The sequence below is a fragment of the Ramularia collo-cygni genome, assembly GCF_900074925.1.
Source record: "Ramularia collo-cygni strain URUG2 genome assembly, contig: RCC_scaffold19, whole genome shotgun sequence".
Taxonomy (NCBI): domain Eukaryota; kingdom Fungi; phylum Ascomycota; class Dothideomycetes; order Mycosphaerellales; family Mycosphaerellaceae; genus Ramularia; species Ramularia collo-cygni.
Genome location: NW_019716273.1, coordinates 242,954 through 267,005, shown reverse-complemented (window position 1 = coordinate 267,005; position 24,052 = coordinate 242,954). Strand labels below are relative to the sequence as shown.

The window sequence follows — 24,052 nt, the reverse complement described above, 5'->3', positions numbered from 1 at the left end:
CTTCTTCCCATGCTCCATGTACATGCGCATCGTCACATGAACCCGGCAACAGACTCCGACGACGAAAGCGCCGCGTACCACAAGGTCGCACATGGGGGCTGTCAAAGGCACACCACGTCGGGTCGAGGTGGGGATGCCCGTTGCCGTGTTACAAGGAGATGTGCCGCCGAAGGTGATGCTCTTGACATTTCTGGGCGAGTGCATGTCAGTCAGCATCGGCCTTGGACTGTAGGTAGAATTTGATCTGAATGGCCTTTGAGGCGGATAGGTTCAAAATATCTCGGATGCAGACCACATTTGCATCGAGCAAAGCAAAACAAATCGGGGTATCTCGAGAATGCGACAATGTGAACTCCCCTTTCCCTCTAAGCAGTAAGTCCTTGTTGGAACCCGCCATCATGCGCCGCAAGTCTGTTCGTCACGATTTGAAGAATGTCTGCATCGTACTGCGTTGGCATGCGTCTCGGCCTAGAAAGACATTAGCAGCTGCTAAGGCGGTGAATCCTGCGACTTTCGACTTACGGGCTGCGGAGGAATCGGTTGTGATCACACTCGCTACATCTATCGCCTTCAACTAATAATGTACCGCAATGCTCACAAGTATATCGCACTCGTTGACGTGGTTTCCGATAGACCCGCTGTACAGCTCTCATCACGGGATTCTCCCCGTTGGAAATCATGCAAAGTCGATTCGTAACTTGAGAGCATGTGTGCGCTTTCGACTGTCGCGGATGCAGCATGAATCGATTACTACGATCATCACGCTCAAAAATAGGGATGGCCGCGTTTGGTCGTGTGTACAGTGGAGAGTGGAGCGTAGACTCTCCAATTTCGCCGTTACCATCGATGCTAGGGACCCGCTCGACTAATGGCGAAGGTAAGGCCGATCGAACCGGAGAATTGTTCGCTGATCGCTCAATGGACTCGTCTCCCGAGGAAATTGGGTCCTGCTGTGGCAGCTCAGTTTCTTCTATCAAGTATCTTCCATTCTCCAAGACACCCCCAACACGTCTTCGGGGATGCGTCAAGCATTGTGCACACTTGGGGTGACCGCACTTTACACAAGTCCTTTCAATGCCAAATTGTGTCTTGCAGCTATGACATGTCCAATGCACCTTCATGAGAATTGGCCTCTCTATCCGACGAAGTTTACGCGGCGGTCCCGCTTGAGATATGTGTTCCGAGTAGGAGAGACCATATCTGCGGAAGAGAGCACTAGCTTTGCTATCGCTGATACCGGGTCGAAATGATGATACGGGCGGGAAAGGTTCATCCTCGTCGGTATAATCGTCGGTGTCGACCTCAAGCTGCTCGTCAAATCGGCTTTGTCGTAATGTCTTTGAGAAGGGATCAGGCAAAAGTGTTGGCGGTGAAGTGGCATTCGGTTGTGTCGTGCTTGGTCGGAAAGGGATATCGGCATTCTGAGGAGATACTGGCAGCACATGTACCTGTGTGATCGCTTCGATTGGTTTGTCGCTGCAGATTGTCCGCGTGTCGGTTGGTCGTCGTCGCTTCATGGCCAACCGTATCCTGCTGAAAGCTCTCGCAATGCTCCCCCGACGCTCCACCCGCTCCATGATCGAGGGACTGGACGCGGTACCAGCCAGATCGAATGCCGCCCTTGAGGGTAAGGTTGAAGATTAATAATTGCGAGGAAAGGTTGCATATAAAGCTCCGAGCACACGCTACCAAAGACCCGGAGATCGACGTGCAATTGTTCGTTATCAGTTAGGTCTTGATCGACGTTCGGATCCRACCAGATGTGCTGATCTGCGCACCAATCGTCAGGAGGCWCAAGAACGATGCATGAGAAGACCGTGAGGTTTCATGAGTTGCGGTCGCGCTCGAGAGGATAAGAATGTGCGGGTAGGCGAGCTAGCATCATTAGATTGCTCCACTCCATGGCGACGTACCCTGTTCGATCCCAAGCACCCTCCGGCTGGGAATGCCCAAAAATTGGTTTCTGTCCGTGCGAGGGCTTTAGCTAGCGTGATTTCGGCGAACCGAATTGCTGTACCAAAGTCCTTGCACAGTACGGACTCACGGAGTTGTGTTGTGCCGCTCTCGAGCCGCCAACATTAGCGCCATGCATGCGTGCCCGCAGCGAACGGAATGCAACTTCGAACTCCAACCTGCTCTTCAGCTGACATCGCCTAGTCCAAGAGATTCCATGGAACTGATGCGCAGATCGGATCTGGCATGAGTGCGTCGTCGTTGCAAAAGCCTGAAAACGGAACAGTAGGCCAATGCCACGGATGGTGAGATGCATCCCCCCCATGCGGTTCGRTCGCACGCAGGGCAGGATATCCTCACGATACGCTTGGGAGTTGTGTGCGATGATTTTCGCCACTCCACCCGCGACTGACCGACGGTGATCCTTACGCGTAACGCCATACCCACATGCCTCCGCTTTCGCTTTGGTGCGGCAATAGGCTGAAGTTTTGCAAGGATGCTGTTCTCGTGTTGGAAGATGCTTGCGTTGAAGCCCCTTTGAGATAAATGATGGCCGGTCAGACAGGCCAGGCTTCTTCTATCTTACATCAGCCATGCAGTGCCGCTCTAGAACCTCCCAAATCGCTATGCTAAAATCACGCCCTCGCCATGCCTATACAGATACAACTACAATGTTCGTGCACCAAGAGCGTCGTCAGGATCAGTGGAAAAAGTATGTGCTCTTCCTCACGTCCTTCACCTTGAAGTCGCCCTTTTCTGGCACTTCAGGGAATGTCAGTGGAAGCCACACATAGAGCTTCCGAGATGTCTTCGATGGCTTGCTACGCTTTGCTGCAGTCGTARGCTGGGTATCGTCCAAATGCATCTCAGCGGCCTCTGGCACTTCGTCAAGCTCCGCCTCGGGAAGTACTTCGGGCAAATCCTCCGGCTCCATAGCGTCGGCCTCATCGCTGTGGTCTGCTTCTGAAGCCATGTTTGACGTTTCATCAATATCATGGACCTGGTTCCTACTGCCTGGGATGGCTCCAAGCGTTTGACCTTCCATCTCAAATGGCGTTGCAAATGCAGCCTTATCGGGTTCTGCCAGGTATATGCTTCCCGGCGTCACCATTGCCTTGCCCTTCGCCACCTCCTCTGGATCCGCACTGTTGAGCAGGCGCATTCTTTTGTACTCGAGCGCAAGCTCACTGTCTTTTATCGATGAGTCATTCTTCAGCTCTGTACGCCGAGCAGTTATTGCCTCCCCGACTTTACTTGTTGCTATCACTGGCGCCAAATACATGCGGTCCTTGTACCTGACCTGGAATTCGTCGCGCAGCCGCTCGATGATGTCACCTTGATGCATCTCGATGAAGGCGTCTCGAAGATGTTCGCTCATGGCCGTGACGTCGCATGCGTGAGTCCAGAAAGAGTCATGGATACTAGCGAATGTCATGCCGTTTTCCTTGCACTTTGCAGCACTCAGCAGCATGTGCGTTGCGTCAAGGGAATGAATGAAATTAGGTGGGAATGCTTGCAGCTGCTTCCTCTTGCTGACCGGGTCAGTGGGATGCGGGTCATGAACAGTCACACCCTGCATCGTTGTGGCAACGTTCTTCGCTTTGGACGTTCGGTAGGGCTGCACTACAGGAAGCTGCAGAGGCGTAGTCCACACCACGAGGGATTGGAAAAGAGGCTTCGCGGTCTTGCCATCAGTCGACGCGTGGGCCAGCAGTGGCTCGTTCACGGGCTGGCCTGACTCCTGAGTCTTCTCATCGATGGATTGGGCCACCTCTTGATGCTCCTCTTCTTTATTTAGTAGAATCTCTTCCTCCACTGGAGCCACTTCACCCTTCTTCAGCTTCTTTGCTCTCTTGGGTTTGGCGGCCTTTGCCTTCTTGGCCTTCCTAGGTCGCGGTCCGGCAGTTCTCTGCTGGCGCATAAGTTCTTCAATGTCCTTTGCCGACAGACAAGTGGATATCCGGTCCGCACATTGGCCCAACCAACTCTGGATTGCTTGCGCTCCCTTGAACATGGATCCGAGAGACTTGAAAATCTTTGTAGCCACGTAATGGCTCATGTTGCCCAAGTTCACCACTCCGTAGGGCTTGACTTCGGGGAACAGCACCTCGAGTTGCTTCCGAACTTGCTCCTTGGCGCCGTAGAAAGTTACACCGTACACGTTGGTCATGACTGGCTGTTTCACGCACTTTCTGGTGAGACGACCTCGAAGCGTGAGGGCAATGAGGTCCCCAGCCTCTGCATCCTTTTCGACCTCAGCCCGGACGGCATCAGCGACGGCTGTGTAGACGTCGGCGGGACGTTCTCCGGGCACAAGATTGACTTGCGCTGCTCCGGCACTGTCGCCGCCCAACGCTGCGTAATGTTGTAAACCATTGCAAGTCCCGTCCTGCTGGACTGGCAAATGCGATACAAATTTTAGCGGATCGGGCGAATCCAGCGCTTGTGTCAATTCGAAGCACGCCGCTAACGTTTGCCATGCATCTTCCGACTTGAGCCACCATCTGCGACCGCCAAGTGGATTCCGAACAGAGTCTCTGATGTCGTCCATGTGTGCATCTGTCCACTCCTCGCGTTCCTTGCTGCTCGCTTTGTCGTGACCCGCAACAGAAGCAAGATGAATTTTCAGCCACCTCAGACCTTGTTCACCCAGCTCCTTACCATCAGCAAATACTAGCAAGCCTCTAACATTATCCGCGCCCATGTGATTGAGATATGGTGGAATGGGATACGCCCGCCCACGAAAGTCAAGATTGTGGGGAAAGTAGAGCGTCTCATTCACAACAGTTCTCGCGATTTCGAGTTGGAAGTTTTGAAAGCAACGTTTCGAATGCAGCCCAGTCATCTTGTTCTTGATTTCACGAACTTCGGCAATCCACTTGTAGCGTGCGTGGAGATTCTCGGAGTCTTCGGGCTCAGGTGGGTATGGCGTATCAGGGCGGAGGGGGGCGAAGTTGGCAATTTCTTCTCCGCTATTCCAAGCCTCGAGCTGAACCTTGAAAACCCCAGGATGTATTCTCCACGGCACACCGCTAAGGGCATTCAGGCCTTTGTAGACAGAACCAAGCCTACCCCGTTTGTCGGCTTCCTTGAAATACCGTCGTCCGTCTTTGTCGCCATGTGGCAGGCGGAGAATGGGGGTTGTTGTGTTGAGATAGCCACCCTCTGTCCAACCTGTCCACTCCTGCGGTGGGTAAMCCATTGGCATCCGCTTAGCAATCAGATCGCCTACCGGCTCTTTGGAAAGCTTGTCAATGAGCGCAGTGTTTGGCACGACCAAGCCGATCTTCTTCCCTCGTTGATACTTCATCCTGTGCACAAACGCTGCCTGCATTTGATGGACGTCTTCTTTYGTTCGAGGATCCTGACGTGTTACTGGAAGCTTGGCGACTTCCATGAGCTTCGACAGGAGCATGGCGCCCAATTTCAGTTTCAAGGCAACCGGCCACTCGAGCTCCGCCAGGATCTGTTGGTTGGTGAGCTTCGACTTGCGCTTTGGACGAGCCATGTCTGTGTCGTCTTTCACCTGCGACGTACGCACATTCCGCTTACGGGATCCGTTGAGAGCGTTGGTCGGTGGTGCTCGTTGTCCGCCCGCCTTCTTCAAAGACGAAGCAGTTTTGCAATCACTTTCGATTGAGTCCGCGATTGACATAATTAACTGTCCGAGTTTAACGTCGGACTCGAATTTCCTACTGTCGGGTCTCTTTCCTTGAGCCATGTTGGCCATGGCAACAAGAATGGTRATACCAGCGATGTTGTCAAGAGGGAGCAGCTCGAGGTAGGGACCGTACAAATGCCGATCGTTTTCCTTTGCGCCCTCGGAGTTTAGCTCCTTTTTGACCTCGACTAGTTCTTCCTGCAGCGCAGTGAGTAGGGATTGTCGCCACTCCCACATCATGGCGGCCATTGGTTTGCCTTGTATTGCTGGGGTGATGCCCTTGCTCTTTAAGTTGTTGTTAGCCTCTCTCCAGCGGTTCATCGCGACTTCAACGGATAGGCCCTCTAGTGCTTCCTGCCGCTTCCTAGCACTTGCCTCCTGCTCTTCGGGAGAAGCATCTGCAGAAGGAAGTGGCATATCGCTGAAAATGTTCATGATCTGCTTGACGCTGTCAAGACCGTCTCCTTTCTGCTCAGTCGCAAGTACGGCAGGGGTACTCAGTAGATCGACATCGCCCCGTCCTGCACGACTYGTGGGAGGCCTGGTCGTCTCGCGTGTAGCTTCGACTTCCGAGGCGTCTGCAGACACAGATTCAGTCGCTGTCTCCGTCTCATCCGGATCCACCAAGTAATCCTTCGCCGCGCGCTCCAGAATCGGGATCTCAATGTCATCGTAGTCGTCGGATTGTAGCACATCGTACAGCATTTCTTCGCTGAGCATTTCCGAGAGCTCAGTGTATCTCCTTATAGACCTATCACGACGTGGGCCGGCCAGTGCTCTGATGACCGCACGAATCATGACCACAATCATCTTTGCATCAAGCGGCACTCCTTTATCCCGAATTTCGACTTCAAACCACCTCTGCATCTCCTTCAACATGATCTGCGACTGCGCCGAATCTCTACCATATGCCATGAGACGCTTCAGTCCATCCTCAAGATATGTGGTGTGTGCAATAGCCACCTCAGGTGCTGTGGGGGCGCAAGTCTCAGCTAAACGCTGCAAAATCTGTGCGGCCCTATCCCTACGCCCGACCAGCAGACTGGTGTTGAGATGCGTCAGTGTCTCCGTAATGGAGATGTTTGCACCTCCCAGCTTGACTTGAGGCAACTGTCTGACGGCCGTATTCATGACTATTGGTTGGAAGTCGCGATATAGGTCCGGAAATGCATGGCGCTCTGCATTTGAATCCAGGTATGTGGGCTTCTCTTGCGTGGCATTGCGGAATCCGGCGCCATAGGCAGCTGATGCCATGTGCCCTCCGCTCTGCACACTCAAGTGATCGGCTGCTGTCGCAAGGCCTCGAGACTGGCCAGTAGGAGGAACTCGCGTGGAGTGAAAGCGCAGCGCATTTCGGGATGTCGATGTCGATGTCGTTGTCGTCGGCTGGTGCAATGCACTCCATCGTAGTTGGGCGGGAGCTAGCCATGGTAAATGTAGTTGTGCAAAGGAGGCGGCGAGGTGCTGTGAGGTGTGGCGCCGTTGTCTCCGTCCTGCAGAGCGAACGAGCATTATGACCACGATTTCTCTTCAATGGACTCCAGACTGTCCGAAACGCGCCCAAAAGCCCGGCGCGAAGGAGGAAACACGCGTATGAATGYGGGTGGGAGAGAATGTGATGGAATCGGAAGATGGGATGGAAACGAAGTTGGTCGTCGAACATTTCTCGAAGACGAGGCACGCGAGCCGGATAATTTAGCTCCGTTCTAATGCCCGATTGATCGCCCATGACGCCTCCTTTCTTTTCAACATCACCTCGCAAGGTCCGGTCCGGTGAGAATAATATTGAAGGTTGTCGTCCTACTTACAGCAGCCAAAAGTGCTGTACCTTCTACCACAATGGCGGCACGATTAAGAAGACACATGGATGTTATCCGATGAGACATTTACAGGTACCTTACCCTCCTTATTTGACTCTCCGCAAGGCTGCTTCTTTTTGTGCCTGTAGCTACCTGTTCGTGAGCGTCGTCGTCGATTTACTCCAAGTAGAGAGAGCAGGCAATCTTCAATTTCGTCGGTCCTGATCCGAGCTGTGCAAAGCACGCTGACCGCATCCTCATCTAACAAGCTACTATGGTAAAACGCTATCTCCTACTCAGATCCTTGAACGCGCTAGTCAAGTTCCTTAGCTTGTCCAAGGGTCTGAAGACATTCCGGGGCAAATCGCGGATTCTGTACTAACTTATATACCACTTTTTCAAACATATCGTATTGTATGCTCGATACTTAGAGCTTAGTAAATTGCATCTAGTAAGAAGGAATCCGTTCTCCGTTTCTTAAAATCTCTATTTTAAAGTGCTTTTTAACAGCAGCAGGGAAACGATAGAATTTTTGTAACGCACTGAAAAAATAAGCGTCTTTTGTATATTCGTGAATTGATCTATTAATTAACTAGAGTGCGTTATATAGTGAGTATATTACTATATACTTTGCGTAATGCTGCAGAATGGATAATTAGCCGATTTCTAGGCAAGGGCGTAGACTTAGAAATATTGGATTCTGAACATAAAAGGTGGTATAGCCGTAGTATAGGATCTGAGGAATTAGCCCGACTTTTCCTCAGGCGCTCCGCAGAGGCATCCTGCCTGCCCTACGAATGTAGATATAGGCAGGCGCAAGTCTCGGAAGGCGCGCATGAGAAGGAGGTAGGTAAAACGTTGCGATGTGCACCAAGCAAATCGGCACAACGGGGCGCATTGTGCGTTCAGTAAGTCTGTTGCTTTCAATGACAGCAAGAGGACATGGCATTCGCTGAGCTGTACCGCCCGTTCATCTCATTTCTCGGTCGTGCCTGCCTCTACTTGACGCTCTTTCCCGATCTGAAGTTTCGCCGTGCTCAATCCCGATAAGTGATACTTCACCATGTTGGCTTGTAGAACGGACGTATCGCTCATCAAACATTCATGGCCTCGTTTGACGTCGGTTCCCTCATTGTGCAAGGACACGGCAACCGCATGGCGGAGGGCTGCAGCGTAGCCCAGCCYAATGTCGATGCCAGCGGGGCGAGGCAAATCGGCGAGCAAGACATGAACGAWGCATTCGACTTTTCAAGCTATTATGACAATGACCAGATGGAGGGAATGACCGGTTACACTCCACATGAGCCGCATGCCGCACATCAAGAAGTCGGGACTACACAGCGCGATGAAAATATCGACATCGACTCGCCTGAGGACACTGACGATGAAGATGGCTGGCAAGATCTTGTCGATTCAGCACGTTCGGATTACTACTCCAGCAATCCTCTCGAGAGCTCGTTGATTCCGCCGTGCTCGCCCAGCTTGGAAAAGGACCTGGTTGATCCTCCTTACTCTCTGGAGGTCGCAAAGCTCGCCACAGCGATCAGTGTCGAGAAATGGGAYGTTGAAAGGGCGTCCCTGGACTTCCTGGCCTCTGTGATGGCACTATCAGCCTCTGGTGACACTGTTTTCACGCGCTACGCTATGCGGCCGCAATTTCGCGACATCAAGCTGGAAGAGCCTGTCCTTTCCACCGATGCAGCAATGGACATGCTGCGACTGCGTAACAGGAACATTGTCCGCTTGACTACGACCGGGATCGAGCAAATTGCCTCGGACAGGCGTCATGATCAAGCACTGCAATGGTCAGCCAATAGCTTGAAACTACCCAGTGAGATGRACAAAGTGATTGCTGCCGAAAAGATGACTGTGAATGGCGAAACGTCAGATTTTCTAAGGGACATCCTCGAAGACAACAAGGACGATCATACGGGTTGGGTCTCCCAAGCTCGCCAGAAAAGGGTATTCTTTKCAAGATGTATTGCACTCTCATTGAACTCCACTGACGAGCCCAGTCTTTATACTGTCCAATTACGCCTCCACTACTTCCACTCTCTCCGTCGTACAGTCCCGGTAGTATTCCGTCTGCGGCGGCGCGCCTACCATTCACATCTACACCCGAAGACCCTCTAGATCGCGAGGGAAGGGAGCTTGAGGACCAGATGATGGCCATGGAGGAAATCCAAGAAGAGTCGGTAGATGGCTCCAACATCAGTGCACCCTCAAAAACTGTGACGCGAAGCTCATCGTCTCCTCTGCGACGGAAATTCGACAAAATCTCCGATATCAAACTCTCCAGCCCGCTTCTTCCATACGACTATGGGCCGGCCACCAAGAAGACAAAGACCGTGTCCTTTGCAGAGGAACTTCAGATTTCCATCACGGACCCGAGTTCTGATAATGTCTCAACCGATCCTTTCGTTGCTGCCGAACAAGCTTTGGCTGCCGTGTCGGCAATGGTAGAGCCAATGTTACATTCAGCCATGAAGCAATTCAGCAAAGAACAGCTGATCGAGATCGATACCACTGCGCGGGTTGACGTACCACATATCGGAGACATAGCACCCGAACCGCCTTGGAGGATTTACTCGGGTCGGCATCGAGTCCTGCTGGGAGACTCTGCAGCTACAATCGCCAAGGCGGAGAAGAGATGGAGTGGTGCATCCAGCCTCGAGCGTCTGCTCCCGTGGAGCCCCTTTCCCGCCCATCTTGGCAAGCCAAAGGCAGAGGGAGACTTCGATGATGGGTCGCTTGCTAGATATCTGGCTGATTTGGACATTCAAGGCCACGTCGACCTTCGACGAATGATGTGGAAGCCAGAAGGCCTTCGCATCCTCGATTTTGAAGACGAGGAAGAGCTGGATGTGTACGACTACGAGCATCAGGATCTGGAACCGCATCGCGGCCATTTGCATTATGGGGCACAAGTTGCGAATATGATGCCGCGAGATCTCAACAAGTCTTTCCATTTACCTCCATCGCAGCTCACACAGAGTGCCAGTCACGACATGACAATACCGAAGGTTGTGGTTCCTCCTCTCTACCGCTTCAGACCGCATATCCAGAACCCAGTAGGAGAAGCGCACCAGACAGCCGCACCTCAAGTGAACAGTATGCAGGCATTGCTCGAGAAGCGCAGAGTACAACTTGAGGTCGAGAAGGCGGCTTTGAACGCCGGCTTTCTCTCAACCTCAAGGTCTTCTACGTTATCGGAAAAGGAAGCGTCCGCCAATCACGGCAGATTATCTACTTTCCTGGCCGTGCAAGGAGTGCGTGGAGTACACCGAGTGAAAGAAGTGTCCAAGGTAAGACGCGTCGAGGAAGAAGTCCAGACCCGGCGGCCAGAACCACTGCCACAACCAGCCAAGTCAGTTCTTGAGATTCCAGCACCGCAGATGACCACAGTGAAGTCAACATTGCCCATCGTAGTCTCTTCGAAAGCCATGGCAAACCGCCAAGTCTTACGAGCGCTCCAGCAACATCTCCCAACWCTCGAAATAATCGAGCGTGAATCGACGGCATCAATGACGAACAGCAGCAAGCAAAACGAAGGCTCCTCGCCTGCCCAAGAAGCAGACTTCACACTCTCACCAAGCACCGGTCTAATGTTCACAACTCTGCAGAAGCTGAAGCAAAAACCGCTTCCAGGCCAAGAGGCCTCTTTCATCGGCATCCGCGAACAGTTCGCTCGAGTAGCTCCACGTTACGAACGTCTCATCATCCTGCTGAGCGAAGGCTCGCATTCCGTAGGCGAGGCACAAACACACATCCGAACGCTCGATGAGCGAGACGCGACCGCTATTGCAGACTTGATCGGCTTCTTCTCTCGACTTGATACCGAGGTGCAGGTTTCGTACGTTCCAGGCGGGGAGGCAGAACTAGTCAAATGGATCGCGGCGGCTGTGGCTCGCTGGTCGCCTTGCATTCAGGAATTCAATCTTCTGGAGGAAGAGACGGTTTGGGAGCGGTTTCTACGAAAGGCTGGGCTCAACGTCTTTGCTGCACAGGTTGTGTTGGATCAGTTGAAACCGCCTTCGGATCAGCTTGAGAGCGATGATTCGATCACGCTGTGTGTATCGGGGCATGAACGCTATGGTCTGGCTGCGTTCGTCGGAATGGACGTCGAAGAGAGATGTCAGCGTTTTGGTCCTTTGATGGGTGGCGAGAGGATGCTCAGGAGGGCTAGTAAGGCGATTGACGGGTCGTGGAACGTGGGGAGTAGGGGCAGGTAGCCTGTGAGGCAAGATATCTTGATGACAATTCAATAAGCATCGAAGTGTAAGGTAGTAGCATTTCGACGCGTCGAAATGATGTGCGATTTTCAAAGATTTACGGGCTGCATGGCTCTCGACCCGTGTACTGGAGGTGAGCATGTAAAGGACACCAATACATTGGCTAGATAACACGCTCCGATATATCAAGAGGCTGTACGATTATCGCAGTCTAAACGTTGTAACATGTTGATTTCGCGACACCTACTGAAACGCTTATCTGAATACTTCGCTGGAAAGCGAGCAAGCATGGAAAGAACGAGGAACGACCGGACTGTATTTGATTCTAAACCTCTCCTACAATCTCTAGCACGACCCGCATCTCTGTATGCAGTCACTCAGGCGACATATCCAACTCTCCTCACTCGTCTCCAAATCGCGATTGAGGCGCAGAACCGTCTTGAGGACATCTCCCACAGTCAGATCCACGGCCCACTTGCCGCCATTACATCTCAACTCATCCACCTTTCCCTTCTGATACACCCAGTACCCAAAAGTCGCATCTCTGTCGACGAAAKGATTCGGCTGGAACAGAAGCATGTCCTTCCAGCTACCCGGATCCTCCAGAAAGTCTCTCAGAAAACGAACCCGGTTCGTGACAATCTCAATGTCGTTGACATTAATCTCGGATGGCAGTTGTCGAACGCGTTCTGCTGGGTAGACGGTTTTGACAAGGCTCAGTTGTCGTAGTCGACGCTCATTGAGCTTGAACATCCTCGAATCGGGCGTGTCAATACTCCAGTCGGGTGTCGGATGCATCTTGACCATGGCCCTCTTATCCCTGTAGTCACGCGGTGCGTCGGGAAACCGAACCAAGCTCACGAGGAATTCAGATGGGTGGTCCGCGCGAGGAGCATACCGCATCTTCTGCCAGTCGAACTTCTCAACGTGCTCGAGCAGAAGTGGATTGACCATGATCTTTCCTTCTTCACTGAGCTGCAGGCGGGGATCGGGGAGGAGCCATAGTGCGCGCTGGACTTTTCTCGACTTCTTTGTAATATCTCGGAATGAGCGGTTGACTCGCTGGAGATTCAGTATTGTGCGAGGAGCCGCAGATGCGATGATGTGCTCCGCGAGCTCGTAGACGCCGAAGACTTTTTGCTGGGCACTGAGCGACGTCATCGTGGAATGTTGAGTGATTGTAGTGGATCGATGGACGAGGTTGTGAATTATTCGAAGAAAGTGAAAGCACGGGAGTAGGGAGTTGAGAAATATATACTCAGAAGATTCGGCTTGTGATCCGCACCCCTTGTGGCCATGCCACGTTGCCCTCAAGTGAATTTCAACCATATTACAGACGCGTGCGCATGATTTCGCATCATGGCATTTTCTCTGAATACTAAGCATTTCGTAATTTGAGGGCGACTTCAGAGTTCTCAGGGATGGGCTGCCCATCTTACAAAGAGATGAGGGTTCAAGACCAAGAGCGGCAATGAAATAGGTGACTGGCTACTAACCTTGCACCGTAGTCTGCAATGTTGAGTCCTTTTCCGACACTGCCTCTGTGCTGATTGCCTCTTTTTGGGACAACGTCGTCGCACGTTGCTATTCCCCTCATGCWAGGATTTTCGCAATCGCGGCATGCCGTATATAGTCAGAATGTGTCACAAAGGCACAGCATTTGACCTCTTATTCCCACTCGGTGCCCTTGAGTCTCTGCATCAAATATTCCACCTCAACCACCTTGGTCAAAGGGATGACATGATCCTTGTACATGGCCACGACCGCATCGACGTTGATCTTACCCGGCGCCTGTGCGTCCATGTTAGGATCTGTGCCATACATCTCAGCTTTGAGTCTCAGTCTCTCCAGCACCTTCTTCTCCACCGCGGAATTTGTAATGGCATCATCGATGCCCTTTCGATCCGCCGCCTYGATCAGCTTGACGAACTTTTCAGGATCCTCAAGAAACTTGCTCTCGGCAACAAATTTGCCAAAGTGTACTCTCCTGCTCAGAGTTTGCAGGCAGGTGACGTCTGTAGTGGCTGCACTTCCATAGTTTTCTTGTGCCTCGCGTTTCCGCTCTTCTCTTGCCGGAGGCGGACACACGCCCGGCAAGATCTCCTTTACATATCGTGTCTTGAGCTCGTCGTTCACATCGACATCGTTGTCCCAGAGAATCTTGGGGTACTCTAGCGGAGGAAGTATCAACGGCTCCATGGCATCTTGGAAGAATGGGTATTCGTCTGGCGACTGGTAACGGCGTATGCGGGATTGCATGCGCTCCTGCTCACGCAGAACCCAATCGGAGAAAGATAGCTTCGATCCCGGGATTGGAATTGCGCCGGGGACGTAAATGTTGCTGTTGAGAGGGAATTGTGYGCGTTCGATGAGGGAGAAGAGGACGGTGTCTTCGAGCCGGATCAATTGGTAACGAATGTGTGGCAGAGAGAGCGCCGTTGAGGGATTCGAGAGGTCAATGGCGGAGTCCATGATTACATTAGTCGATTTGGCTGGCTGTTTAAAGGGTTGAGGGGTCACATTGGCAAAGTGGAAGGTGGACGTGAAGTCATGGTTGCCGCCGAGTTCGGAGGTAGGAAGTGTGGGTGAGGTATTGACATCCATTTCTTCCACAACACTACAAATAAGGCCGTCTACGAAACACCGGTATTCAATACGAACAAAGCGGTATTTGATGCGACAAGGTAAAATCAAAACCAATCTCGTGTGCTTTCTCACTGACACAGATCAAGCTGACGCTTGCAATACCTTTCTCGATTCAATGACTCCTTGATCTGCACAGCGCTGGGCAGATGGTCGCAAACGAGAGATTTGTGTTAGCACAAGAGAGAGGCGTAGCCTGCGACGAAAGAACTGTCAGATTGCAGTGATGCCGAGCTACTTCAGTTGGTTGTGCAAATGTTGAACGTGATAGCTTCCGAAACATTCCCAACGAGAATGTTCAATTTATAGCATCGCGAGGCTGAGCGGAATGATCATCGCTTGCTGAGTTCTGAGCCGTCGGGTTCGATTTTGATGGCATTCGAGCCATCTTCAACGAGGATGACGGCTGGTTGTGGGGTGAAAGCATCCTGAGGATCGGTCGCTTCGACGAGAATTGCGCTTGGACGAAGCGCGTCTGGATCAGATCCCACGAGAGGTCCGTCGGTGAGCGACTACATACGGKATTGAGGGACGGGATAGAGTCAGGGGGCCAAGACCAGATGGAAGAGTATCTGGACTAGTTCCAGCGAGACATGCGGCAGAAAAAGGGATCTGTACGGCTGGCTTCATGCGGGATCGAGCGACGAGATGGAGCCAGGAGATCGAGACCATATGGTGAAGACGACTTGAGTGGCTCACTAGCTACGGGAGGCAGGGTCGACACAGTCATGGCATGGTTCGCCTCCTCTGGGATAGACCGGGTAAGGTCGACAGGGAATGTGGTGACGCCGGTCAGGTCCACAGCGGCCAAAAAGTAGGCAGTGGTGTTCGAAGAGAGCTGCATCTTGAGATATCTGTGGTTCATAGATGGCTTTGAGTTTTGGTGGTCGTGATTGGTAGTGGACGTTTAGTATGTATCGAGTATGTATTTGAAGCCTGCAAGGAGAAGTAGCTGGATAAGACAGATGGATATATGACATATACGGTCGAGACCGCAGCTGGAACCAGCAGATGCATTTTCCGGGCAAGTTGGAAGGTAAATGGGGAAAATTGGCAAATATGGAGGACAAGTGAGCAAGAGTACAAACCTTGATATCTTCGAGTCCCGCATCAAGAAGCACCTGCAGCGTTGGTACGAGGCGGAGATAATTACATGTATGCAAACATAAGCAGGATGCTGTTGAGATGAGGGACGCTCGAAGACGAAAACGTGATTCTAATAATGATGATGATGATGTCCGCGGCAAGCTTTCCACCTTTCCACCTTGCCATGTGACAACAGCCTCCTAGGTACTACATCACTACCTACGCCCATCACCAATCGCAACGCGCGGCAACGCTTTTCAATCGACCCCAGCTTGCGACTTGTCCTCACGTCTACAACAACAACAACAATGCGTCACGGATAATCACCCTCACCATGACCCCTCCTCGACGCGGACGGTCGCCGCCTCCACACTTCGACGACGATTCCTCCATCCTGCCTGTAGGCGCAAGAATCCTCATTGCACCGATCTCTGCACATCACTAACAATGCTCTGGTAGACTCGCCAGATTGAGAATTTCACGCGCACTGCTGTTACAACCGCATCGTCTCTCATCGCTTCGCCCTTTTCCAACAATGATGGTGCGCCTGGACATGAGCACTTTCGCTCAGCCTTGCGCCTGTCAAAACGGCCGATGATCCAGCGCTCCGTTTTCTCGTTCGCCAAAGCCAACCCTCGCGAGCTTATTCGTTCCAATTTCAACACATCTGAGATCGAGCATCGAGCATTGACATACCTCCCCGATGAGCTCCTACGGAACATGCCCGAGAGCTCTTCTCCGTTTAGTCTTTTTGAAGGATTCCGCGCCAGCTTACCGGAAGGAGACAGCCCGCCGAGGAAAGGGAAACGGGGCCACGGTCGACATGGGAGTAAAGTGGGACAGAAGATGTTGGAAGGGGTGGAAGAGGAGCGCAGTGGGCCGCCGAAGTTACAGAAGGTGCGGAAGGAGAAGGATCGATTGGAGCACAAGTTGGAAATGATGGGGATCCGTAAGACCATGTGCGCGAGCGAGATTCGCGAAATCGACAACAAGATAACAAACCTCAATACCATGCGAAAGGTCATTCTGGAACGACTAGCCGGTCTAGAGGAGGAGGAGCGAGATATTGATCTTGAGCTGGGAGAGGTTCTGGAGAGGTTCGAGATGGTACAAGAGCAGATTGCAGACGAGGCGGCCTTGGCTGCGAAGGCCAGTCCTGAGGCAGAACCGGACGCCGCGGACAATGCTGAAGGTGAGAGCGATGGCTTCATGAGCGAAAGTATTTACGRGCAGCTCCCTAAAGCCGTTGCTGCGCCATCCACACCACCAAAAACTAAGCGGAAAAAGACGCCCAGGCGAGTATCGAGTATGCCGGTATTGCACGAACACATGGAGCCTGGCAGTCGTATACGAGAGCTCCAGGCGCACAACGACATTATTACGGCCCTCGACTTCGATGCGCCTTTCGGTGTGGCGGTGACAGCTGCACTGGATGACACTGTCCGTGTATGGGATCTTAACGCTGGGAGATGCATGGGTCTGCTCGAAGGCCACCTCTCCAGCGTAAGATGTCTACAGGTTGAGGATAGCATCTGTGCGACTGGAAGTATGGACGCCAGCATTCGCCTTTGGGATCTCAGCCAGGCAGACTATAATCCTCAAGCTCCAGCGGAAACGCTTGTAGAAGAGGAGGGTGAGGATGATGACGCATTATTCGAGTCACCGGCCCAACAGCAGGTTCGGGCACCTGCTCCCGAACAGACAGGAGATGCCATGAAAGATTGTCACTTGTTCACACTCTCTGCACACGTCGCGGAGATCACAGCTTTGAACTTCCGCGGCAACACATTAGTATCGGGCTCCGCAGACAAGACTCTCCGGCAGTGGGACTTGGAGAAGGGGCGGTGTGTTCAGACCCTGGATGTGCTGTGGGCTGCTGCGCAAGCCGCGTCACAAGTGAACCCCGGCTCCTCGTCAAACCTCAACCCCACCATAACTACAGGCGGTGGCGCTGACAGCGGAGGATGGTGGAGACCGACCGGCGGCAGACTACAGTCCGCGGAATCAGACTTCATCGGCGCGCTGCAGGTCTTTGAGACAGCACTTGCGTGTGGTACTGCGGACGGAATGGTCAGACTGTGGGATTTAAGGAGCGGAATGGTACATCGGAGTCTCGTGGGACACACAGGCCCTGTTACGAGCTTGCAGTTTGATGATGTCTATCTTGTTACCRGGAGTCGGGATCGAAGTATTCGGGTAAGCTCCTTCAACATGCCGGTCTGTGCTGTTTTGTTACTGACGTATTGCAATAGATATGGGATCTTCGAACAGGCAACATCCACGATGCTTTTGCGTACGATGCGCCAATCACAGCGATGCAGTTTGACGCTCGACGAATCGTGGCCGCCGCTGGTGAGGATGTGGTCAAGGTATATGACAAAACCGATGGGAGGCAATGGGATTGCGGAGCTGGAGTCAGCTGGAATGAGGGTGAAGGTGGTGTGAAGCCGTCTGTCGTTGAAAGAGTCAAGATCAGAGATGGCTATATGATAGAAGGGAGAAGAGACGGTGTCGTTGGGGTTTGGTCATGCTGACAAACTTGAGAGAGTGACGGGGGTACCAAAAGGAGTCGGCATCTTGCATAGTGCGGATGGAGAGTGTATTGTATATATGTACGCCAGGCCAGGGACACGACACCAGAGATCAGCACCTGCTTACCTTTCATTTTCAACACACATCTATGGACATGTATGCAGGCCGATACAAACGAGCGCTGCCCAAGTGACGTCGGTCTCGGCCCATCCCTTCACCGACGACTCTTATGATCATGGCTCCACCACACATTCTGCTTACGGTAGGACACCAATGTTCGCATCGCCTTGTCTCCTGGCCAACCTTTCGAGGAGATACTCCCAAAGGTACCTACCAGCTGCATGCGAAGGGGACAACCAACCAGCTCACTCGCCGACGACTCTGTMACGACCCACGACCTCACCGGTCTCTTCGGCGAGCCATGTTGACATCCGCCTTTTGCACAGCACGAGATCGCCTCTGCAGACCCGATGGCTGAGCACATCCGTGACAGGAGATGATCGCAGCCAGTCGAGCCCAAGTTTGCTACTAAAAGTACTTACCATCCTGAAGAGGCCTGTCGGGTCCTAAGCCTAGCGAGTCTGACAAGCGCCTCTCGTACGCCACACTGTGAGCTTGGCACGTTTGCTATAGCGGTTATGCAGCCTCTACTCTCACCGGAGCTCGGAATGGACGAGGAGTGAATCGATAGCGTTAGCGCACGCTCCTCTCATCGGGAAAATATATGCACCACAACCATCGTAACATGGTCTGAATACGAAGAGGCGTAGTAAGGCTGCGAAATCCGTTCCAGTCGCCGTGTCACCAAGCGCTACCGCATGCAGGATGTGCAAACATGCATGGCGTGACTGCATTGGACCAATTTCGGGTCGTGCTCTCACAAGCTCTGAATAGGCGAGACAAGACGTGAGGCCTGCACCGGGGTATGCATCCTTCCGAGCGTTCATGTGAGGGCTTCACTGGGTACGTACGATATATCAGCACATACACTCCTTTGTACCCCCTTCTTTGTTGTAAARATTCTCGTCATCTTCTTTCTTGCCCGAATACTTTCTTCTTCGACCTGTCAATAGCATCGAAACAAATACATCACAACAACATCAACGATATGGCCAACGACCATGTTCTCGAACTTCCAAAGTTCGTGTGGGCTCTCAAGATCGTTCAGCTTGTTTTCTCGGTTCTAGTTCTCGCTCTTGCAGCTGTGAACGTCTCGGCCATTGCGTATAATGCTCACGCCCTGTCGATATTCACCGTGAGTCAGCTAGCATTCTATATCGCCACTCCTCTAACAATCGTCGCAACAGGCTCTCTTCAGCATCTTGATCTTGGTCTACTACTTCGTTGCAATCCACGGTTCCATTAAACTGTAAGGCAGTCCAACAATTCCCACTAACGACCGATACTAAACGCCTGCAACAGGTACAACTGGATTGCGCTGCTTATCCTCGAATGCCTCGCCCTAATCTTCTGGCTCTCCACCTGGGCCGTCCTAGCAGCGCTATACGCAACCCCAACATACTACAGCTATGACTCCTACTACTACTGGTACAAGCGATCTCTAGAGAAGAGGATCACAGTTTCCGACTACACCGGCACATTCATCTCCGCTCTGACATTCAGCGTCATCAACTTGTAAGACTATCTAAGCAGCCCCTCTCAACCCAAAGCAAGCAAAAATCTAACGCGCGTCTGACAGCATACTCTATTGTATCACCCTGACCTTCATCTCCCTCGCCGCGCACCGTCACCGTAAAGCAGGTCGACCAATGAAGTACGGTGGTACAACAGCTTCTGCGACCACCGCGGACATTGAACATCAGCCTGCACCTGTATCTCCGGAAACGACTCAGTACGCTCCTCCTCCTCAGTCAGGTGTCGCGCCGACGCAGACACAGCCAGCTGTGATTCAGCCGCAGTACACGGGCGTTTGAATGGTCGCGGACAATTACTGCATTTCACAACTGAGAGAGAGACGAGCAAGCGACGAGTTAATGAAGGAGACGAATGACGTTCGATTCGGCGGACTTGATATACCCATGGCGATTTCATCAGCTGCTAGTACTTCCATCGAATATGACTTTACCATGAGATGAACTTCTCACGTTCCTTGCCTTTCTGCCGATCACATGTAACGAGCGACGGTCAGTGAAATTGAAGGTTGCCGCCTTACCTGCTGCAATCGCACTTTCCTCTCTCTAAGAACGACGACACAASCTAGAAGTCGTCGTTTGACAAGACATTTAGTTCTCCGCAACAATTCTTAGCTCTATGTCCGCGAGTGTGGTCGTTGCTCAACTGCAAGGAGAGCCGGCAAGCTTCAATCCTCCAGCGTAATGGACATACTCAGCGTAATCGACGTCCACATTTCGACAGCGTGTTGACCTCGCTTTTCGGTAACGAGCAAGCAAAGTGAAACTTTCTTCATGCATAATGAGTTTAACATTAATCTAATGCGCCTCGCTGCAGCGAATGAACGACTTTCGTAGCGACGTGGCACGCTGAAATGCAGCAGACAACTCCTAGGGCATCCGGGTATCATCAGAGCACGATCGAAATGATCAGTAGTACACTTTCTCTTCGTAGATTGGTGGGCGACCGTCCTCCTCACCCCACACAATGTTGTTCTTCTCATCCAGGGTGGCACCCTCATCTGTAATTGGAGTGATCTTGCTGGTATTCGCAACCTCCTCTCTGCTAATGCCCATGGGATCACGTGGAATCCACAGGAGTGGTGTAGGAGCGACAATAGCAGGATTGAAGAAGGCCGTCAGCTCGTCCTGTTCGCTGTAACGGATACCAATCTCCTTCGGAACCATGCGGCGCATGGTCTCATAGTCGGTATAGATGTCCGGTCGCAGCCACTTGGCGAGGAAGCTGGGCTTCTTGTGCGGGGCTGGGCCCAACTCCTTTGTGGGCCCGTTCCTGAAACCTTCCTTGGCAGCACCATCCGCAGCGTACCTATCTCCTTCTGCCTCATTCCCATGGCCTCCCTCAATCTCGAGCAGACGGCGTTCCTCAGCCTCAAGGGACTTGGGCAGGTAATCGATAAGAGGCGCCATGGCGCTGTTCAGGCTGATTTGGTACAAGGCGGTGAAGATCAACATGAGGATCATCATTATCAGAGGACCCAGAGCTCCAACTCCGCCAGCGGTTGCAATTGCGAAGATACCAATGAGGCAACCCTCTGCAACGTACAGGCCAACGAATAGATGACCCAAGGCGCGTGGGTACACCAATCCCTTTTGTGTCAGGTCAGCAAGTGTATTGGATGAAGGGTATCTGCATGGTTTTTTGGACCCGACCTACCTTTGTGTCTACAACGACGTTAGACACGAACAACAAATTGTATCGGTATGCGAAGTAGAAGAGGAACAATCCGATAGCGGCGAATCCGAGGACCAATGGAGCGATGGCGGCGTAGCAAATGGCAATGACGAACAAGTTGGTGTAAACAGGGAACAGAGTGCCCCAGCCGAGGCCAGACAGGTTGATCCACCTCTGGTACCTAAAGCGAAGGTTAGCAAGTGTCCCAAATGTATCGGAGGATGATGAGAAGTGTGGAGGTCTCGACTCTCTTTGCATCGGAGGTTGTTCAGCCGCACAAAGCCTCGCCTGTAAGTTGGCAGTAAATCAACCCTCGCGGGATGACAGCGAGAGCGGGCCTTTGGCCATGCGAGAACACCTTCACATGCAAGGAGGTGCTATATGCCTTCCAAACTTCAGTCTGACGCACATTTTACGCGGGGTTTTGTCCAGGAATTTCCCTAGAACCATGAAGATGATGAGGCCGACAAGACCCTAAAGCGAGTTATACCAGGTCAGCAAGTGCATTGGATGAGGGAAAGTTGCATGGACTTGCCAGAAGTAGGCCGGAGACGACTCCAAGACCCTGTAGGATAAAGTACGAGAGGTAGAATCTGCTAGCAGTTGGGATTGCTTTCGCAAGGAGACTTGGAGCCGACATGGGATTCTCGATGATGTTGGACACGGCAGCAGAGGCCGATGCACCAATGGTTGCGACGAGAAATACCTGCATGGAAGTGAATTGTCAGTATTGAACGCGCCCAATCACGTGAAGCAACCTACCTGCACGATTTGGAAGGCGAAATACGTGTTTTGCACGGTCAATTCAACAGCGCTCCTCGTTGGTGCGCCTCCAATCTTGGCCATGGCACGAAGAATTATGGGAAGGAGAGCCATGAGTGCGGCAAGCAGGACGACAGGAAGAAGACCAGTCACAACTCCAAGGATCTTGGGTGGAATGCTGTTGATGAAGTCCAAGAACGGAAGACATCTGATCAGGTTATCGATTTGCGAGATGGCTCCAACAAAGGCGACGGGGATCGACCAGAATATGACAAGCGCAACGACGAAGGCCGTTGTTCCAATTTTTCGGACTACGCGTTGCCTGGGAGGAGGTTAAGTTAGCCAGCGAACACAGTGAGGTACTCCCAAATAGAGCCACCGGGCCATTGCCTTTTGACGATTGCCGGCGCTTTGAGAGACAAACTTACCACCAGGAGATCCCGAGGTTTGACCAAATGACCTCGTCAGGGGTCATTCCCGTGAAGCGTGGCGCCATCTGCAGGATTTGGTGATGAGTAAGGGCCTGATAAGCAGATTGAGCTTGTGACAAAGTCTCAAATTCGACAAAGACAGAGTTCAACTTCTTTCCACGACCTGACGTTTGTTCCGCCTGGGCAGTCTCGACTTCCGATATGAGCTTCTGGAGCTCGCTGCGGGACCAATCGATGGTGTCCACCTTCTTGCCGATGAGAGGCTTCAGGCGGTGCATTGGACGCTCCTTGGCCTGGAGATAGCGAGCGGAGGTGGATCCGTTCTCTCCAATGGCAGCCTCCTCAGAATCATGTCGCTCGCCCTTCTTCTCCGCCTTCAATCTGTTGCCGTTTGCGGTCTTGATGAGCYTGGTCTCTGCGCCTTCCAGTTTCATAGCCACCTGATCGCGCTCCTCGACCTTTTCTGTTAGGTCCTTGCAGTCAGTGGCGAACCAGATGTGACGGATATTGGGTCCAAGCATGATGCGCAGCTTGGCCTCGTCCATGAAAGAGTCTGGCACGGAAGTGTACAGAACAGTTCGAGAGGAGATACGGCTGGCATAARGCGGCGACATGAGGTATGCCTGGCGGAGGTTGATGTAGTAGATACACTCGCGGGTGATCATGTAGATGATGAAGGAGAAGTAGATGCAGGCGCATCCGGCGTGGGCAAATAGTTTGAAGTAGTTGCCTCCATCGGTGTTTCCGGTGACATTTCCAAGTGTGAGGATATCCAGCTCGCTGAGGCCGCCGCCGCCTGTGATGTTGATTGGGAAGAGGATGGGCCACGTGATAGCACATCCGACCAAACAGCACACAATGGCGATCTTGAGGAAACGCAAGAAGAGATATCCGTCGAGGGTGTGGTGGTTGAGGACATATGTGTCGGGCATGGCCCAGAACTCGTTGATCCATCCAAACAGGCTGTCGCTCGGCTTGGGTGTCCGTAGCTCGGGATTGAGACTGCCCACAAACGTTCGGGGTCTGTAATAGCGCGGAAAACGATTGCGAAGGAGGAGGAACAACGCGAACCAGATGATGGCGTAGACCAAGACCGGCACGAGGGTAGAGAGGAGGGCAGAGGCAGAGCTGCTACCTCCCTCGCTTTGCGCGGAGCCCACGTTAGGGTCATCGCTCTGCACCGAGCAACTGCTTCCCATGTTGTTGGGGTATTAGGCACGAGGCCTGCTTGGACTCGGAGTTAATGATGGAGTCTGTGTAGATGATGGCTGCGCTGGCCGTACCTGGGGAAGGTCTCTTTGGACCGAGGGGCAGATGAATCTGCTTGTCGGGATGTCGTGCAGAGGTGATGTTCGCGGAAGAGAAAGCAAGAGCCCAGCCCGCACCGTAGCGCTGGCAGAGGTCTTCCCTTAATCTTATGGCCTGCTAGCTCCGTCTACACGCCAGCGATCGGCGCGCCATGCCAACCAACTTTCAAGATCGGCCGCAAACACGTCGCCAAAAAGCTGGGCAGGCGAGACCGCTATCGGTTGATGGACGCCGAAAACGAGCAATCGCTGCCACCACAAAAGGCCGGGAATTGAAATTCTTGCGAGCCTGTGGCACAATGCAATCCCGGCAAGTTCG

At 52.6% G+C, this 24,052-nt stretch overlaps 9 protein-coding genes; 3 read left to right on the top strand and 6 right to left on the bottom strand.

Moving 5' to 3' along the window:
- Positions 1 to 365: 365 nt before the first annotated feature.
- Positions 366 to 1,577, bottom strand: RCC_09766 (uncharacterized protein; the record flags this gene model as incomplete). XM_023775005.1 has 2 exons in its annotated part: positions 366 to 468; positions 523 to 1,577. 2 exons carry the CDS (start codon positions 1,575 to 1,577, stop codon positions 366 to 368), a joined length of 1,158 nt encoding a protein of 385 aa, XP_023630773.1.
- Positions 1,578 to 2,653: 1,076 nt separating this feature from the next.
- Positions 2,654 to 7,126, bottom strand: RCC_09765 (related to DNA-directed RNA polymerase, mitochondrial; the record flags this gene model as incomplete). The annotated part of the gene is made up of 1 exon (XM_023775004.1): positions 2,654 to 7,126. One exon carries the CDS (start codon positions 7,124 to 7,126, stop codon positions 2,654 to 2,656), a length of 4,473 nt encoding a protein of 1,490 aa, XP_023630772.1.
- A 1,391-nt stretch (positions 7,127 to 8,517) lies between these two features.
- RCC_09764 (uncharacterized protein) lies at positions 8,518 to 11,645 on the top strand (the record flags this gene model as incomplete). XM_023775003.1 has 2 exons in its annotated part: positions 8,518 to 9,375; positions 9,429 to 11,645. 2 exons carry the CDS (start codon positions 8,518 to 8,520, stop codon positions 11,643 to 11,645), a joined length of 3,075 nt encoding a protein of 1,024 aa, XP_023630771.1.
- Positions 11,646 to 11,990: 345 nt separating this feature from the next.
- RCC_09763 (uncharacterized protein) lies at positions 11,991 to 12,806 on the bottom strand (the record flags this gene model as incomplete). Its single annotated transcript, XM_023775002.1, has 1 exon — positions 11,991 to 12,806. The coding sequence occupies one exon, from the start codon at positions 12,804 to 12,806 to the stop codon at positions 11,991 to 11,993; it is 816 nt and encodes a 271-aa protein (XP_023630770.1).
- Positions 12,807 to 13,313: 507 nt separating this feature from the next.
- RCC_09762 (probable chorismate mutase) lies at positions 13,314 to 14,249 on the bottom strand (the record flags this gene model as incomplete). The annotated part of the gene is made up of 1 exon (XM_023775001.1): positions 13,314 to 14,249. The coding sequence occupies one exon, from the start codon at positions 14,247 to 14,249 to the stop codon at positions 13,314 to 13,316; it is 936 nt and encodes a 311-aa protein (XP_023630769.1).
- Positions 14,250 to 14,865: 616 nt separating this feature from the next.
- On the bottom strand, positions 14,866 to 15,153 carry RCC_09761 (uncharacterized protein; the record flags this gene model as incomplete). Its single annotated transcript, XM_023775000.1, has 1 exon — positions 14,866 to 15,153. The coding sequence occupies one exon, from the start codon at positions 15,151 to 15,153 to the stop codon at positions 14,866 to 14,868; it is 288 nt and encodes a 95-aa protein (XP_023630768.1).
- Positions 15,154 to 15,708: 555 nt separating this feature from the next.
- RCC_09760 (related to Mitochondrial division protein 1) lies at positions 15,709 to 17,908 on the top strand (the record flags this gene model as incomplete). XM_023774999.1 has 3 exons in its annotated part: positions 15,709 to 15,774; positions 15,834 to 17,570; positions 17,627 to 17,908. 3 exons carry the CDS (start codon positions 15,709 to 15,711, stop codon positions 17,906 to 17,908), a joined length of 2,085 nt encoding a protein of 694 aa, XP_023630767.1.
- A 1,106-nt stretch (positions 17,909 to 19,014) lies between these two features.
- Positions 19,015 to 19,840, top strand: RCC_09759 (uncharacterized protein; the record flags this gene model as incomplete). XM_023774998.1 has 4 exons in its annotated part: positions 19,015 to 19,161; positions 19,214 to 19,275; positions 19,329 to 19,541; positions 19,606 to 19,840. 4 exons carry the CDS (start codon positions 19,015 to 19,017, stop codon positions 19,838 to 19,840), a joined length of 657 nt encoding a protein of 218 aa, XP_023630766.1.
- Positions 19,841 to 20,467: 627 nt separating this feature from the next.
- On the bottom strand, positions 20,468 to 23,625 carry RCC_09758 (related to DUF221 domain protein; the record flags this gene model as incomplete). XM_023774997.1 has 6 exons in its annotated part: positions 20,468 to 21,148; positions 21,216 to 21,414; positions 21,643 to 21,707; positions 21,769 to 21,939; positions 21,996 to 22,317; positions 22,424 to 23,625. The coding sequence occupies 6 exons, from the start codon at positions 23,623 to 23,625 to the stop codon at positions 20,468 to 20,470; spliced, it is 2,640 nt and encodes an 879-aa protein (XP_023630765.1).
- Positions 23,626 to 24,052: the final 427 nt, after the last annotated feature.